This window comes from Augochlora pura, chromosome 5 (genome assembly GCF_028453695.1).
Source record: "Augochlora pura isolate Apur16 chromosome 5, APUR_v2.2.1, whole genome shotgun sequence".
NCBI classification, from domain to species: domain Eukaryota; kingdom Metazoa; phylum Arthropoda; class Insecta; order Hymenoptera; family Halictidae; genus Augochlora; species Augochlora pura.
The window spans coordinates 13,083,463-13,096,717 of record NC_135776.1 but is presented as its reverse complement, the minus strand read 5'-3'; the positions used below and the strand labels follow the sequence as shown (position 1 = coordinate 13,096,717).

Below are 13,255 nucleotides of genomic sequence, written 5' to 3'. Positions count from 1 at the left end.
TCCACAGCAATGAATATGATTGGCGGAATGCGGCGGTGGCGATGAGAAGCTCGTTGCACAACAACGACTGTAGTTAGACTGGCGCAGGCTCGCGTCTGTCGATCTTCTGAAAATCTATACTACACGACTGACCGCCATTGCTGCAGTTACATCGTTAAAGGTTCAACTTTTCATTAAGTAATAAATAAACAAATTTTCTCTTAATGAAAACGACTGGATACTGAACTGTAAGAACAGAAATGTCTATTCGTCAATGATGCATTTAAATCCACAAATGATTGTACTAATTTGAATCATAATTATTTTTATAATATAAACAATACAGTCAATGTCCATCACTACAGATTACATGTATACTACATACATTACATTTTTAATCATTTTTTCAGATTACTTTTCGATTACAAGTTGCACTGTAATCGTTTATGTAATATAGAAATGGTCTTTTGACATATTCATGTCGTGTGCGATCTGAGAAGAAATGCACGCTCCTAGGTCGTCCAAAATTTAAGTCCTAAGGACGTCCATAAAACTTAAGAAATGGGACCATTAATTTACAGAGAACCCTCACTTAAGCTGATTAAATAAACAACTAGTTAACTACTGTAGTTTCCTCAGTAGACAATGTGATAAATTAATAGATACTATTGAATACAACCGCAAGTTACCGCACTTAATCTTAATTGCATACTATTAACTGCATTGCAATGCATCGTTTGATACAATACTCAAGGCGGAGGACGAAGAGGAAGCATTGTTTTGCTCTAATGGAATTCTCATAAATCTTCATTTTTTAGTGATCTAGTAGTCTAGGTGTACAGCGTATATGTATACATATACAGGGTATCCCGAAATTGTTACTTTCGGAAAATGAGAGGGTCCTAAGATCATTGATAGGTCTTTCAAGGTCAACACCTTCATTTACTCGAAGTTAATAATAATTAATTTTGAATAAGACTCCATGTCGTGTAAAAAGAGTATAGCTACACGTATGGTGTACTATTTCTCCTACATAAACTGGACATAAAACGAACATTTGGTGTTGTCTCAGTGACATCAGGCACTGTTATAAACTGTCGCAAAAGTATTCCAGGAGTAGATAAAGATATAGTAAATATAATCAAACCACCAGGGCTTCCGTCCAACTCCTTAAATACCGAACAGATTTCAAAATTTTCTGATACCAAAGAATTTTGATACCTATAAATTCTTATATCTACATAGGTATTTCATTCTATTATGTTACATTGTGTTACATTATACTTTATTACGAATCCTATTTACATTATACTCTCGATTATGTATTAATTTTATTTATATATTATTATGAGTGTCATATATATACATATAATAACAATTTTTTTTATTTTTACAATTAACATATTTTTTACTATTAAAATCAACAGGAAGTGTATATTTGAAGTCTTCCGTTTACATAGACCACATACAAGTTAGATTCGTCGTTGACCCACTGTAGGACGATAATATGTATCTATAAAGAAAAATTATTCGAAATGTTTACAAATCTTTACAACGTTCTTCAAGGCCACCAAGATCGGATCTGGGTTCCTTATAGTGAGTACATATTTATCGAGCTAATGATTGAATTGGAAAAAGTGCGTTTAAAGTGAATTGGTCTCAAGAATTTCGTATCGTTGATTTTACTTTTTTATTAACAATATCTTGAAAGAATTATCAAGGATAATGCATCTATAGAATAGCAATTGATCAAGAGTAGCGTGACATTTTTCTGCAATTGGTAAACTTGAAAAGATGGATAAATTGGTGACGGAGTTTTTTTGTTATTTTCAGGAAAAATCCGGCATTTCGTATGCATCAACCTGACAATAATGATATTTAAGCCTCAATTGAAATCGAAATCGCTTTCCGTGTTCGAGACATTTTGTTCGATCGTGCTATCTGTGTCTGAGTCCAGCAAAGATTTGATGACATCCTTCTTTTTCTTCTGATTATTCTGCGAAAGTAATATCTCGCTTTGCTCTTCCTTCGAACTTGCCGTTTCCATACTATCCTCTTTTTTCTTCTGTTCCTCTTTTTCCTCTTCTTTCTTCTGTTCCTCTTTTTCCTCTTTTTTCTCTTTTTCCACTGTTTTCTCTGTTTCCTCTGCTTTCTCTTTTTCTTCAGTTTCCTCCATCTCCTTTCTTTCTTCACTCTGCGATTCCTTTAACTGTTCCACGAACTCTTCTTCAGGCACGTTTAGTTCAGTTTTCAGCTCGTGTTCATGCTTTTGTTGAATTTCTGTTACGTTGGGCTCATAATGTTCGTTCGCATTCGTCGCAAACTCTTGATTTTCTTCGTATTGTTCATTATAAGGGTAGGCATATTTTTGGTTCGTATCTTCTTGATACTGCGCATCGGGTTGATTATCGTAGGAACTTTCAGGATGACCGATATACTGATCATACTGCTCGCTCGTGTACCCTTCGTACTGTTCACTCGGTTCTTGTGGATATTCTTGGATACCATACCCGTCGTATTCCTCCTTTTTCTCGTATTCGTAAGTTTGGTTCTGATCATAGTCGTAGTTTTCGTTCGAAATTTCTTTACCATTTGGCTTCTCGGAATTCTCAGCTTCGAATACATTATCCATTGCATCAGATTTCTCTTGATTGTTATCGTTGTAATCGTCGTAATCGTCGAAATCCTTTTGCTCAAGAATCTTATCATTATCGTCCTGAGATTGAATGTTTTCTATCTCAGACTCTTGCAGCGGAGCAGAAACTTCGTCATATTGATTCTCTGTTTTGCTACCTTCATGCTGATCGCCTACATACTCGTTGTCTTGCAATTCTAACGTATCGTCGATATTATTGAAGATTACTTCCTGCTCCTGCTCCTGTTCCTGTTCCTGAACCGTTTCGTGAGCTACTACTTCCTGTTCAATTTGCGACGTGTCACTTTCATTCGGTACGGTCTCCTCCTCAAAATCTATTTGTTTGATTTGTTTCTCGAAAGAGACCAAATCCCACGGCTCCAGCGCTTCGCTAACACTGAACCGAAACTGTTCCAATTTTGATTCTTCTGCAACGTAAATTTTATCATCACCGTGGCTAGGATGGACCGAGTGTTCTTGCCGCGGATCGAACGGATCATCAACGCCTTGATAACTCGGGTTTTTCGGCTTTTCAATATTTGCATGCGAGTCTAATTCCGGCCGGTACAACGCAATGTCGTTGCTAATTTTGTCTGTTGCGTGCGCCATCAATGATGCCCGTCCTTGCTGCGCATCTGAAATTTCAACATGATTTTTTTTGGCCATTAACACGCAACTTTGTTGGTTTTCTTCTTCTTTTTCAACGTTTTTAGCGTTGCTCGCGTACTTCGTTCTAGACACGAGATTCTCCGCGAGTTCCAACACCTTCTTAACATCGCTTGTAAAGTTCTTGTCAAAGCTTTCCTTCGCAGATATTTGGGAATCATCGTGCGATGCAGTCGTATGCAGGTCGTCGCGTATCCCATCTTCATCCGAGCTCTGAATGTCGAGGTCGCGATGAAGCTTACGAATTTTATCAAGGTACTCGTCGAATTCGCTGCTTGTGGTCATCGAAACTTTCTCTTTATTCTCTTCCATACGAACTTGTTTATTCCTACAACTTGGATCGTATTCGTTTCTTTGGTATGCTGTTCTTAAATACGGAAAGCTATCGTTGTTGTTCGGGTAATTATTAGAAGGATTCAATCGGAACGATTGCGTACGTTGGGATGGATCAATAGGGTACTGGGATACTGAGGGTAGATATGGAAACTTGGTAGCATCAAGATTGAGTTGCCCTTGCGCGAAAAAGCGATCGAAACGGTCTGCATTTTGTAGTTTTGATTCATCTGGAGAGTCACTAGGGTCGAGATGTAAATTGTTGTTGCTGTGTATTTTTTGGCTCTGTTGGAAGCCTTTGCTTTCGCTTGGCAAGGACAAACGGATCTTAGGTAGTTGTTGAATATCATTTTTCCAATACATCTGTAAAGTATTTGGATCGTATGTAGTTCTTTGTCGACTTGGCGTTTTTATAGTTTCCGATGGGGAACAGATAGTCGATCTGATTGTTTGATAATTCGGTTGAGGCGATTTCAACAGTAAAGTACTGCGCGCTTCGGGAGACATTTGCACTTTTGCATCTGTTTGCAAGTATTTATCACTTTTCCGACTCGACATGTCGCTTACTCCATCTGCATGAATTGTACACATTCGGCGAAGATAAGCTTCATAATGTTTCTGAAAAATAACGAAACATCCCTTTTCGTAGTACATGTTTATGTATTATATGCGTTTATAATCTTATAAATATAAGTAATAACATTCCAGCAATATAACAATATTTGCCAATTCGTAGTACAATGGAAGAAAGACTATCAACGAATAGACCGTAGATGTATAAATCTACAGTGTGGTCACAACTATACGTGGTCTAACAATACGTAGTTATTAGGAGTAATAAGTGCTAGCATACTATTATATAAAGCAGCAATCTTTGTGTTAAGAGTACAATTTAACAATGAGACCGCTAACTACATATAATATACTGCTAATCACGGATACTCGATTAATCATCCAATTGAAGCTTTCATCATTTTGCGTAATTGCTTTCGTTTATGCAATCATTTGATCTTTTTCTGTGCATTATTTGGTCAGAGTGGCAACTATACAGTGCGGCATGTTTAGGCGTCCACTTACATCCCCATTAATTCTAGGAAGTGGAACTTTAGAGGAGCTTTCGAGCATACCGAGTGAAAGATCGAACATATGGATTCCACTCGCACACATCGCCGCTCCTTCATTTGGGTGAGTTTGCAGTATACACCTGCTCACTCAAGCGTTCATATTGTACAAAAAATATAATCTTCCTTGAACGATATTATACTACGAATTTTACTTGAAATGAATCTCTAAATTCTCTACATTTAAATAGTAACAACTGCTAATTTCGCTATAGTCTGTGTATACATATATTGTGCTACAACTCCGTGTTCATTTGTTTCTAATCGAATTGCAGAAAATGAGAAATAAACTCACTCTAAGAATGTTAAGCCTTTCTGTTCTTGCCGTCATCAACGCTAGACTATTGTCCACACTGTCTAACGCTTCGAGGAGCTTGTAATTCCTTTGGTCCGACATGCGTTGTTCCTCTAAAAACTCTATGTATTTGAATCGTAGGCGATTTATGCACACATTATGCCTGAAACGTTATTACTATTTGGAAAATCGATGGTTGTTTACTACCTAGCTACTTGGTATATACTTATTGAGTAGTTATGTATGTATATATGTATATCCAAAATAAATCGTATTCTAAGATGATTGTATTCACGGATGTTACCCGTGACATTCCCTAAAAGTAGGTTGCTGCCAAATCGATACGTAATCTACTAAATTCTTTCATGTTATTATTACCTAAGGGAGAATAAAATCGATAACACGGCTACTACAAAACTACTATTTGCAGCTTGTATTGTGAATCGTAACAATCGAGTTCCGGCAATTTGATTTGGGAAAAAACGTACCTGTTACGAGATTCTTGTAACAATACTTTGAATCTTTCTTCTAGTCTTATCCTTTCTTCTTCGCTGCAATGGTCGTGTAATTTGTTAATAACCTTACTATATATCGTATACTATATATAATAAATTATAATACCATATATCTTCGTCGCTTACCTTTTTCGTAATTTTTCTTGTAGTTCCAACATTTTTTTATAATAGCCATGATTATCGTAAAACGATGTCATGGTATGTACGCATACGTAAACTCTTCAATTGAATTTTCTACTGATTGAAAAATCTGTAATGTCGATTGTTTCGACTTTTGATATGTTGTAAGCTTTTTTTATGATTTATTTAAATAAAAGACTTTTCAACAAAGATTTTGCAAGTGGATCGTACAAGAATGGAACATGTTGTATAAGCAACGAATTTTGCACAATAACATTGCCAATAAATATTTCATTTAAATATCACATATATATATTCTCTGTAGTAGCTATTTTTATTTATTACGTTTCATATCTGCTATTCACTTTTTTATATTTTTTGTTTAAGGGTAACAGGTACACGATTTAACGAGACGATGTTAATACTATACACAAACGTCAAATAACGATATTAAAAACAATACAGATAACTATGTAGCGGTACAAGGAAGATCTTTCTTTGTGTCGACACAATGAACAACTGTACCACGTTCTATTTGACGTCGAATGGCAACAGTAACGGCAGAGGGTGCCGAGGGTGCCGAGGGTAAAACGGCAGGTACTCGCATATATAAGCAGGTGTTCCTCCTGGTACGCCAACATTATACTATACGTACCGTTCTATCATCAACGAAACATATCAGCGTATATAAATATGCATACACACGTAAATTGAATAGTAATAATCGCAATTTAATAATGTTCTATTCCTACACAAAAATTGACAAATACTCGATTAGATTATTTAATATTATTCTATTTTATAATTATTCTAATACTTTCGAAATTATTAATATATTTCCTATAAATGAGTAATCGCTGAATCATGCTGTAAATTGTTTTACTAAATTCCAGTATATGTTAGAAACTGTAATTCTCGAATTTGTCCTTCGCGTGATAATCGCTCATCTACCGCATGTATACATAGTATTGTAGCAGTATATGTATGCTGTTCATAGAATATCGAAATGTCAAAAATATCCTACTCAACACTTTAATTGCCATGCTAAAATTAGGAACATGTAATAAATTAGCGTGAAAACTAGACTTTTATTGCGATAAAATCTAAAATCCAAGTTTAAAAATAGAATCATAACAATTGGAAATTCTTTTCTTCCAAATTATGTATAACAATATGCTTGTATTTTTTTTTGTTACATATTGTTTATTTTATGAAATATATTTTTATTTCCATATGAAATATATAAACATAGACTATAATAAACGAGTTTAAAAATTTCCTAGAATATTATATTCGTTTATAATTTTCATGTTATGGATCATTTTCACATTCCTTAATATATCTTGCCAATAAATGATCATGTAGTTCTGGTGTAGTTTCAGTAGCCAAACATAATTTATGTTGCAAACAGTTATCAATCAGTCTGAATTCTCTTCGCAACTGTTAAAATTAATATACAATTGTACATTGTGAATGTTGAATTATTCTTTACTTATTATACCTTGGTAACTTTAGGCACCCTTGCTCCTTCTGTCGGTATCCGTATGCTAACTGTTTCCAATCTAACAATTTTATCTTCAACTATGCCTTCTTCAATGGTTACAAGACCACGATTATGTGACAATAATAAGGCTACTTTGTTTGTATCAGGTACTATTCTTAAAAATCCCATTTCATAATGTATTGGCTTTTTGCTATCTGCATACCAACTTCTTGCTGTATAATTTAACATTGGTTGACCTATTGACCTAAAACTCATTTCTTCATCATACTTAAAAGATTTAATTGTTGGGTATTTTCCAGAAGCAGGTTTTTCAGTTTTCCATATACCTCTTAACCAAGCTATTGGTTTGATTGCATCGTGCATTGGTAATTTAAGGTTCATATCTGCAAAGAGAAATTGTCTATAGTATAATCATAGACTAATTGTACATATCTACACATATACAATATTTGACAATATTTAATTAAAATATATTTACATAACTAACCTGTGAGAAGGTAAAAAATATATTGCTTAAAAACATAACTTGCAATTTGTCACTTTTAACTTCTTGTAAATATTTGCACTTCTTTTATTTTTCAGCCTACATGTTGTATTATATCTTTATATTTTATTTTAAAGTCTGCATTAGTATACGCGCTTTACAACTAAAGTTAAATAAATACAATTATACCTTATATTTTAAGTAACATTAAAAATACTTCTGCAACTTTCTAAACTTTAAAATCTAAAGAATTATACTTCACAAATTTAAAAAAGGCCGCGTCTCCTGAATATATCAATATGGCGACTGTAACTAACAAATTCGAGTAATTCATTCCACAGATATTTACATCGTTTTGTTAGTTTACTAGTCTTATTGACCTATATAATATTAATTATCGGTTAAATTAACAGTATTTTACCTTACTTTATATTTTATAAACAATTATTATATACATATAAGACATGTCAGAATGCATACAGGTTTTATGACAGTATCTGATTATTCGGTATTCAATATTTAAATTTTAAAACGATGTTCAGTACTTCATAGTTTGATGTAGACATGTGTACGCTGGTGTAACGGGTTATAAAACTGATATGCTGTGAAAAGTGTAGAATTTGTTGTGTATACGGGACAATTGTATTTAATTAATTAAATATTATGCAGTCATTCAGTACATGCCTTTATTCTTAAACGACATTATTCCCATGTTTGGAGTTTAAACTAAGAATCCCATTTTTGTACAATATTTTATAGAACTATCCAAATATACGCGTTTTGTTTTATTTGTTCTTTACAGGGTTTATTAAATACAATTTTTCTGTATAAATATACGTTTATATTTTGATAGAATTATGGCAATTTCAATCAATGAAATATGTGAAAATACTAAACTGGCCCGTGAAATGGCATTAACTGGTAATTATGATACCTCTGGAGTTTATTACCAAGGTGTTGTGCAACAAATCCATCGATTACTTGCAAGCATCGCAGATGCCACACGTAAAGCCAAATGGCAGCTTGTTCAACATCAAATTGTTCAAGAATTTGAAAAAGTAAAGGCTACATCTAATACCTTGCAACTCTTTAAATTAGAAGCTCATGGAGAAAAACTATTTGGTATTGTCATTATCATTGCTTACACTAAATTCTCGTATCTGACAATAAGAGCAACATAAAAATAAAATAGGAAACTTAAAATGTTTAGGAACACCATGTTTATCGTTTGAAGAACCTACAAGAGATCCAAATTTATGGACTTATAATAATTCAGATACATCTTGGAGCCAAGCTCCAGTAAGAGATCCAGATGTGTGGCCACCTTTAACACCTACAGAGCAAAAGTAAACTATACAGTTTTCTCATTTGTGATATTAAATTTCATCTATAACGAAGATAATAAGGTGAAGAATTATATTTCTAGGAACATTAGACCGGTAAAAAATCAACCAAAACAACAGAATCGGACCAGTATAAGAAAATCTGTTGCTACAGGAAAAAAACCAGATACAAAAACTGTTAAAAGAGATGATAGAAAGGTGTCCAGAAAGGATGATGCCAATAAAGTTAGTTTATTTTTTCATTACAAAAGAATGCGTGTAATGTAGTACTATCATAATGTATAAATATTTTTCACAGGAAAAATCAGAAAGTGAAAAAGTAGATATAGAGGTAGAGGAACGTAAATTTGAGCCTTCTGGAAATGATAGAGATTTAGTAGATCTACTAGGTATAATATGTCATGATATGATTATTCATGTTATAATTTGCATAAATAATTTGCATTTAATATTATAGAAAGAGATATTGTTCAAAAGAATCCAAATATTCATTGGGATGATATAGCTGATTTGCATGAAGCAAAGAGATTATTAGAAGAAGCTGTTGTTCTTCCTATGTGGATGCCAGATTTTTTTAAAGTATGTAAAGTGTGTTCCTCGTTGTTATATGCAACATGGCATAATTATAAAAGTTAATATTATATTTTTAGGGTATTCGTCGTCCCTGGAAAGGTGTACTTATGGTTGGGCCACCAGGCACTGGGAAAACAATGCTTGCAAAAGCAGTAGCTACCGAATGTGGAACAACATTTTTTAATGTTTCTTCTTCTACATTAACATCAAAGTATCGAGGAGAATCGGAAAAACTCGTTCGTCTTCTTTTTGAAATGGTAAATATAAAATATTTCTAAATAAGATTATTTTTCTTTAACATTTTCTATCTTAATACTCAATACTTAAACTTTACATATATTGTACATTATTTACATTTATATAGGCCAGATTTTATGCACCTAGCACAATATTCATAGATGAAATTGACTCTCTGTGCTCTAGAAGAGGATCCGAATCTGAACATGAAGCTTCAAGACGAGTAAAATCCGAACTTTTAGTTCAAATGGATGGCATAAGCTCAAACAAGTAAGGATACATTATAAACGTGTATTTACATGGATTGGTAAAACATTTAATTATATGAAGAGAATACAGGATCAGATCTACCGTCATAATATCGTAATATAATTTAATATAATACTAATATTCTTCAGTGAAGACCCAAGCAAAGTGGTAATGGTATTAGCAGCTACAAATTTTCCATGGGACATTGATGAAGCTCTTCGTAGGCGTTTAGAAAAACGTATATATATTCCACTACCAAATCGTAAGTTTTACAATAATATTATTAAGTTTATATACATTGTATGTTATTGAACTCTTTTAATGTATACATGTATCACACAGATGAAGGCAGAGAAGCTTTATTGAAAATTAATTTACGTGAAGTAAAGGTTGATTCTTCTGTAAATTTAGCAGACATTGCAAGAAAATTAGAAGGTTATTCTGGAGCAGATATTACAAATGTTTGCAGGTAACTGTAATTGATAAGACATAATTGACATTTCTAAATATGTAAAATATTCTACGTATTTCCTGTAGAGATGCGTCAATGATGTCCATGCGAAGGAAAATTGCAGGATTGAAACCAGATCAAATTAGACAACTTCCGAAAGAAGAATTAGATTTACCTGTGTCCGCTTCAGATTTTGACGAGGCTGTAGAAAGGTGTAATAAGAGCGTTTCTCAAGAAGATTTAGAAAAATATGAAAAATGGATGAGTGAATTTGGTTCATCTTGATAACATTTTATTAAAAAAACATAATTTTGTAACATTTTTTCGTTTAAATTCAAATTGTTTATATTTTCTACGCTAATATTACTAATCAATACATAAACAATTGCGTTTTATATAGATACAAAATTTTTTCAAAACGTTGTTAACAAAAATTTCGAAGAAGTATACTTAAAATGTCGTTAATTCAATGAAATTTTAAAAACATACTATCATTCTAGGAATGGTACACTTCAATTAGACTTTCGTGTTATTTACATCATATAAGATTAATTTTAAATGAAAGTATTGCGAAATTTTTCACATATCTGAGTTTTTATTCGTTTAATTTTGGACATGACGATAATTTAATATTTTTCATTATTTGATTTATGTGTTATGAATACACTTTTTTAAATTACATATTATAATTAATTATAATAATACGCACATTATAAAGTTCGATAAACGATTATAAAATATTTTATTTGAAATTTTAATGACATTCGAATATTATTTATAATTCCGTGCAAATCAAATGGAAGGCTATGTAAAGCATGCAAATATTATATCAAGTGAACATTGTAAAAATTATCCTACAATTCAATTATGACGCCTTCACTTTTTGCTATTGAAAGAACCGAAGAAGTTGAACAAAATAATGAATAGGAAGTTATATAGCTAATACATATGCAGTTGTGCGAAATACTAATTTTTCTACCAACAAACGAATGCGTAATTTAAATTGCCAGTCCATAGCTTATCCAGAGAACGTAATTACCAAAACCAGTAACTACGATTTTGCGAATATTTTGTTAGTAATGATTCAACTCTATGTTTCTACATTTCACAAAAAGTGGTCTAATAAATGAGCAGAAGTGAAAGTACCACGATAAATAGGGATGTTAGCGCTATTATAAAATGGTCGATAAAGTTTAATATAGAATGCAATTAGTATGTAGAATACAAATATTTTACAAATACATATATCGTAAATATATTATCCATATTTTTTAAGTCAAGTAAAATATTTTGGTTTGTTTTATCATTATTGTTATTACGTTTGTTCAATGTCACGTGGAAAAATGAACAACATTATCTAGTTAAATTAAAATTACATTGTTTCCAACAATATCGTGAAAACAATTGACTTCTTCAGTAGTGTCCAATTTACAATAATGGGACTTATTACTGCATACTTTTTGTGCTCCCTAATCTTGCTCGTGTATCTCCACCATTTTACAACGAATCCAGATTCGCGCAAGTACTGTAGAAAGAGAAACAGAACTATACGGCCTAGAAGTGTGCAGGGGTAGGACCCATTACTGTATACTCTGTGTGACATTAGTGTAATAATAAGAAAACAAAGTATTTCTATTGAGAATAAGTTTCGTTTCTATATTTTAAAACACTTTTTAAACTAAACTGTTTGCATGATTGGCTGTAATTGTAGAAATCTTATAATAACTTAAATTATTTATAATTTGTACAATGCATAACAATATAATGATTTTTTATAATATAAGTATGTTATATCAATCTTTAGTAGTCGCGAAGGTAATTCTAATTACTTTTTGGTGCACAACCTTCTTTTCTTAACTGTTTGGTTTCATCATCAATATTTTTTGAATCTTTTGGTGCTTTATAATTAGTAACATGATCAACTCGTATTGTCCTTCCTAAAATCTAAGGTACAAAATTAATGCTACATCTAAATATTGTTAATTATACAAAGTAATGTATTATTAGAAAATACTCATACCTTAGTACCATTAAAATTATCAACAGCTAATACTGTACTTCTTTGATCTTCGTAACACAAAAATCCATATCCTTTTTGTTTGCCTGTATCTTTATCTCTAATTAAGTTTATATTTACTACTTCTCCATACCTAAGACAATTTAATATATTTGTTATTTATCATATTGCATTCCTTTACATTATTAAAATTAATTTATCATTAATACAAATGTATTTTAAATAGATACTGAATTAAGTAAATGTTTTGAGCTTACTGCGAAAATATGGTTACAACGTCACCTTCTGTCAAATCGTATGGTAGGCCACCAACAAAAATCCATGCACTATCTTTGTATTGATCATGCCAAGATGATTTACTGTTTCTTAGTAATTCTTGTTCTCCCAGCTTTTTAATATTTTTTACATTTCTAAGACCAATTTAGAGAAAATTTAAAAAATACATGAGATAATTGCGTTCACGTTTTGAAATCAGCATAATATACTTACGTTAATGGATTCATTATATTTGATATAATCAGCTTACACAAAATAACAAATACTCAATATTACATATGTAAACATAAACAAAGTACAAACATAGCCTTGAGCTTAGCATAGTCTCTGAAGTTAGTCAGCGATAGATACACGCGAAGTTAGTTGGAATTGTAACCCATCATTGCAATCAAATAAGTAAAAGTGTGGAGTTTATTTTTCTTTGTTTCTTTGCTCATCGTTTTCGTAGCAAACACAT

General features: G+C 32.2%; 4 protein-coding genes and 1 long non-coding RNA gene across 15 annotated transcripts; 2 read left to right on the top strand and 3 right to left on the bottom strand.

Moving 5' to 3' along the window:
* Window positions 1-287: 287 nt before the first annotated feature.
* LOC144470614 (uncharacterized) lies at window positions 288-6,367 on the bottom strand. Of its 3 annotated transcripts, XM_078181970.1 has the most exons (4): window positions 5,671-6,367; window positions 5,518-5,580; window positions 5,030-5,192; window positions 288-4,231 (listed from the first exon to the last, which is right to left on the bottom strand). In XM_078181970.1, exons 1-4 carry the CDS (start codon window positions 5,739-5,741, stop codon window positions 1,865-1,867), a joined length of 2,664 nt encoding a protein of 887 aa, XP_078038096.1. In that variant the 5' UTR covers window positions 5,742-6,367; the 3' UTR covers window positions 288-1,864. The 3 variants fall into 3 exon arrangements, with proteins under 3 accessions (XP_078038096.1, XP_078038097.1, XP_078038098.1); XM_078181971.1 differs by lacking the exon at window positions 5,671-6,367 and having other exon boundaries at window positions 5,030-5,206; window positions 5,518-5,576; XM_078181972.1 differs by lacking the exon at window positions 5,671-6,367 and having other exon boundaries at window positions 5,030-5,142; window positions 5,518-5,558.
* On the top strand, window positions 1,438-6,144 carry LOC144470625 (uncharacterized). 2 transcript variants are annotated; one of them, XR_013494167.1, is made up of 3 exons: window positions 1,438-1,575; window positions 4,708-4,798; window positions 5,010-5,285. It is a non-coding gene; the product is annotated as an uncharacterized LOC144470625 (long non-coding RNA). The 2 variants fall into 2 exon arrangements; XR_013494166.1 differs by lacking the exon at window positions 5,010-5,285 and adding an exon at window positions 6,060-6,144 and having other exon boundaries at window positions 1,444-1,575.
* On the top strand, window positions 6,163-10,943 carry Kat60 (katanin p60). Of its 8 annotated transcripts, none has more exons than XM_078181980.1 (11): window positions 6,163-6,293; window positions 8,506-8,774; window positions 8,863-8,998; window positions 9,079-9,220; window positions 9,294-9,384; window positions 9,453-9,574; window positions 9,646-9,825; window positions 9,933-10,075; window positions 10,204-10,316; window positions 10,397-10,523; window positions 10,592-10,943. In XM_078181980.1, the coding sequence occupies exons 2-11, from the start codon at window positions 8,510-8,512 to the stop codon at window positions 10,788-10,790; spliced, it is 1,518 nt and encodes a 505-aa protein (XP_078038106.1). In that variant the 5' UTR covers window positions 6,163-6,293; window positions 8,506-8,509; the 3' UTR covers window positions 10,791-10,943. The 8 variants fall into 8 exon arrangements, with proteins under 8 accessions (XP_078038106.1, XP_078038111.1, XP_078038110.1 ...); XM_078181985.1 differs by lacking the exon at window positions 6,163-6,293 and adding an exon at window positions 7,296-7,314; XM_078181984.1 differs by lacking the exon at window positions 6,163-6,293 and adding an exon at window positions 7,593-7,665.
* LOC144470621 (peroxynitrite isomerase THAP4) lies at window positions 6,958-7,652 on the bottom strand. Its single transcript, XM_078181992.1, has 2 exons — window positions 7,166-7,652; window positions 6,958-7,104 (listed from the first exon to the last, which is right to left on the bottom strand). Exons 1-2 carry the CDS (start codon window positions 7,547-7,549, stop codon window positions 6,976-6,978), a joined length of 513 nt encoding a protein of 170 aa, XP_078038118.1. The 5' UTR covers window positions 7,550-7,652; the 3' UTR covers window positions 6,958-6,975.
* A 1,368-nt stretch (window positions 10,944-12,311) lies between the features above and the next one.
* On the bottom strand, window positions 12,312-13,209 carry LOC144470623 (RNA-binding motif protein, X-linked 2). Its single transcript, XM_078181994.1, has 4 exons — window positions 13,012-13,209; window positions 12,780-12,932; window positions 12,526-12,655; window positions 12,312-12,449 (listed from the first exon to the last, which is right to left on the bottom strand). Exons 1-4 carry the CDS (start codon window positions 13,023-13,025, stop codon window positions 12,327-12,329), a joined length of 420 nt encoding a protein of 139 aa, XP_078038120.1. The 5' UTR covers window positions 13,026-13,209; the 3' UTR covers window positions 12,312-12,326.
* Window positions 13,210-13,255: the final 46 nt, after the last annotated feature.

What these genes read in the sequence shown, in the direction of transcription:
- LOC144470614 (XM_078181970.1), bottom strand. Translation starts at nt 5,741, where the DNA reads ATGACATCGTTTTACGATAATCATGGCTATTATAAAAAAATGTTGGAA. An exon ending in TTACAAGAATCTCGTAACAG is followed by an intron (nt 5,193 to 5,517) that starts GTACGTTTTTTC and finishes ATAACGTTTCAG; the next exon opens with GCATAATGTGTGCATAAATC. An exon ending in AAAGGCTTAACATTCTTAGA is followed by an intron (nt 4,232 to 5,029) that starts GTGAGTTTATTT and finishes GTTATTTTTCAG; the next exon opens with AAACATTATGAAGCTTATCT.
- LOC144470621 (XM_078181992.1), bottom strand. Translation starts at nt 7,549, where the DNA reads ATGAACCTTAAATTACCAATGCACGATGCAATCAAACCAATAGCTTGG. An exon ending in GGGTGCCTAAAGTTACCAAG is followed by an intron (nt 7,105 to 7,165) that starts GTATAATAAGTA and finishes TAATTTTAACAG; the next exon opens with TTGCGAAGAGAATTCAGACT.
- Kat60 (XM_078181977.1), top strand. Translation starts at nt 7,952, where the DNA reads ATGGCGACTGTAACTAACAAATTCGA. An exon ending in AGATTTAGTAGATCTACTAG is followed by an intron (nt 9,385 to 9,452) that starts GTATAATATGTC and finishes TTAATATTATAG; the next exon opens with AAAGAGATATTGTTCAAAAG. An exon ending in GATATTACAAATGTTTGCAG is followed by an intron (nt 10,524 to 10,591) that starts GTAACTGTAATT and finishes TATTTCCTGTAG; the next exon opens with AGATGCGTCAATGATGTCCA.
- LOC144470623 (XM_078181994.1), bottom strand. An exon ending in GTTGTAACCATATTTTCGCA is followed by an intron (nt 12,656 to 12,779) that starts GTAAGCTCAAAA and finishes AAATTGTCTTAG; the next exon opens with GTATGGAGAAGTAGTAAATA. An exon ending in ATAATTTTAATGGTACTAAG is followed by an intron (nt 12,450 to 12,525) that starts GTATGAGTATTT and finishes TTTGTACCTTAG; the next exon opens with ATTTTAGGAAGGACAATACG.